The sequence below is a fragment of the Gavialis gangeticus genome, unplaced genomic scaffold, assembly GCF_001723915.1.
Source record: "Gavialis gangeticus isolate Ggan-Ray unplaced genomic scaffold, GavGan_comp1, whole genome shotgun sequence".
Taxonomy (NCBI): Eukaryota; Metazoa; Chordata; order Crocodylia; family Gavialidae; genus Gavialis; species Gavialis gangeticus.
This window is the reverse complement of record NW_017729034.1, coordinates 16,908,638-16,910,670: the sequence shown is the minus strand read 5'-3', so window position 1 is coordinate 16,910,670 and position 2,033 is coordinate 16,908,638. Positions and strand designations below refer to the sequence as shown.

The 2,033-nt window shown below is 48.4% G+C and overlaps 1 protein-coding gene across 1 annotated transcript in view; it reads left to right on the top strand.

Moving 5' to 3' along the window:
- CLSTN3 (calsyntenin 3) overlaps window positions 1-2,033 on the top strand; it is a 22,186-nt gene that overhangs the window by 8,995 nt on the left and 11,158 nt on the right. The window contains exons 3-5 of the mRNA XM_019527078.1: window positions 212-407; window positions 952-1,160; window positions 1,601-1,750. Of these exons, the coding sequence (XP_019382623.1) occupies window positions 212-407; window positions 952-1,160; window positions 1,601-1,750 (555 nt within the window). The remainder of the gene's footprint in view (window positions 1-211; window positions 408-951; window positions 1,161-1,600; window positions 1,751-2,033) is intronic.

Genomic DNA, 2,033 nt, shown 5'->3' with positions numbered 1-2,033 from the left:
ATGGAGAAGGTGAGGGGTAAAGGAAGGAGGATGTATGCGAGATGGAATGAAAAGGTGGGAGGAGAAGGAGAAAGGGGGAGAAGGAGAAGATGGAGGGACTTAGTGAGGTATAGCATGATGGTGAAGGGCTGGGTGGCAAGGGAAAAGGAGTTCTTGATCTCCTCACCAGACTGTTTCTTTCTCCCCCCTCTGTTGCTGTCCTCTGTACCAGGTGAGATCTGTGGCTTTCGGATCCATGGGTCAGGGGTGCCGTTTGAAGCTGTGATTCTGGACAAAGCCACAGGCGAGGGGTTAATCCGAGCCAAGGAGCCAGTGGACTGTGAAGCACACAAGGAGCACACATTCACCATCCAAGCATATGACTGTGGAGAGGGACCTGAGGGGACCAACACCAAGAAATCCCACAAGTGAGCCCAACTGGGGGGTTGCAACATGTTCCAGAAATCCAAGATGGAGCAGATTACACAAAGAGAAACAAAAGTGCTTTGGAAGTCCTTCCTTTCTTTGGCTGACAAGACCATCTCTGTAGCCTGGGTTTCACCCTTGTTCTCTGATGTCAGAAATTTCCAACAATTAAAGTGTGCACTGGCTGTTGATAACTGAAGGGATTAAATGGAGCCAGGCCCCTTAAAATGAGGGACAGTTAAAGATATGAGAGCTAGTGCCCTGTGCTGTTGTACAGGCAGAAAGCCCAGATTATATTGCTGTTACTGTCTCTCTTTTCCTCTCTGGAATTGGGAACTCCCTCTAGGTCTGTGGTGCTATACAAGGACCCAGTTCCTATTTCCTGTCATTGTCTCTCATTCTGCGAAGGATAGGACCAAGGCTGTGCAATTTAGGGAACCATTCTTCTGTGTTGCCATGTAGAAGACCTACAAGACCTAAGTTTTTTCTAATCTGGTCTCTTGCTCCTCAGTAAGTGCTGCTTATTCACCTATCTGTCTCCTTCAGGGCTACAGTCCATGTGCGGGTGAATGATGTGAATGAATTTGCTCCAGTCTTTGTGGAGAAGTTGTACCGTGTAGCAGTGACAGAGGGTAAACTGTATGACCGCATCCTGCGGGTGGAGGCCATCGATGGAGACTGCTCTCCACAGTACAGCCAGATCTGCTACTATGAGATCCTCACCCCTAACATCCCTTTCCTGATTGACAATGATGGTGAGACCCCGCCCCTGGACTCTGTGAGACTGCAGTACAAGCCACTTCCCAGGCCCAGCCTCACCCTCTTGCCACCTTTGCATGGCCTGTTCCCCCACCACATACCTGTGCTATGTGGGACTGGATCCCCTCTAGCAATCTGCCCTGGGGCAGAAACAGGAGAGATTTTATTTCCAAAGGTGCAACTACATGCTACAGAGGAGGCATGAACATAGCACTGCATGAAGGCATGACTTTGGCTCTTCCTTGCTGTTATGATGAATCAAAAATAAGAGTGATTTTTTTTTTTTTTTAAATGAAAATATTTATACTTTGTGTTTGTGTGGAGAGAACAGGAGCATTCCTCCTTCTCCCTGACCCCCTCCCCTCTTTTTCTTTCATTTTTACTTGCTCTTTGTGTGTCTCTCTGCTCTGATAACCTCTCAGTCTCTCTTCACCAGGGAACATTGAGAACACAGAGAAGCTGCAGTACAGTGGAGAGCGCCTCTACAAGTTTACAGTGACAGCTTATGACTGTGGCAAGAAACGGGCATCTGATGATGCCGAAGTGGAAATCCAAGTGAAGCCAACCTGCAAGCCCAGCTGGCAGGGTACAGAGCCTCCTGTTATGCTTAACTCTGCCCTCTGCTGTTCTTCACCCTTCGACCCCTCTAACCATGGCCTCACCCCTCTCACATCTGGCTTCTCTTACCATTGCCCACCCAGTCCCTCTCCTTTTGTTCCCTCCCATCTACACCCTAAATCTCTGCACCTACACACTCCTTCCATCTCCCCTAACTCATGCAGACCTGCATCTTAATCTGTCCTGGTGGTATCAAAACCCTAACTCCTGACCTTTTACTTTGCTTACCAAATACTTTCAGACAAATAGCT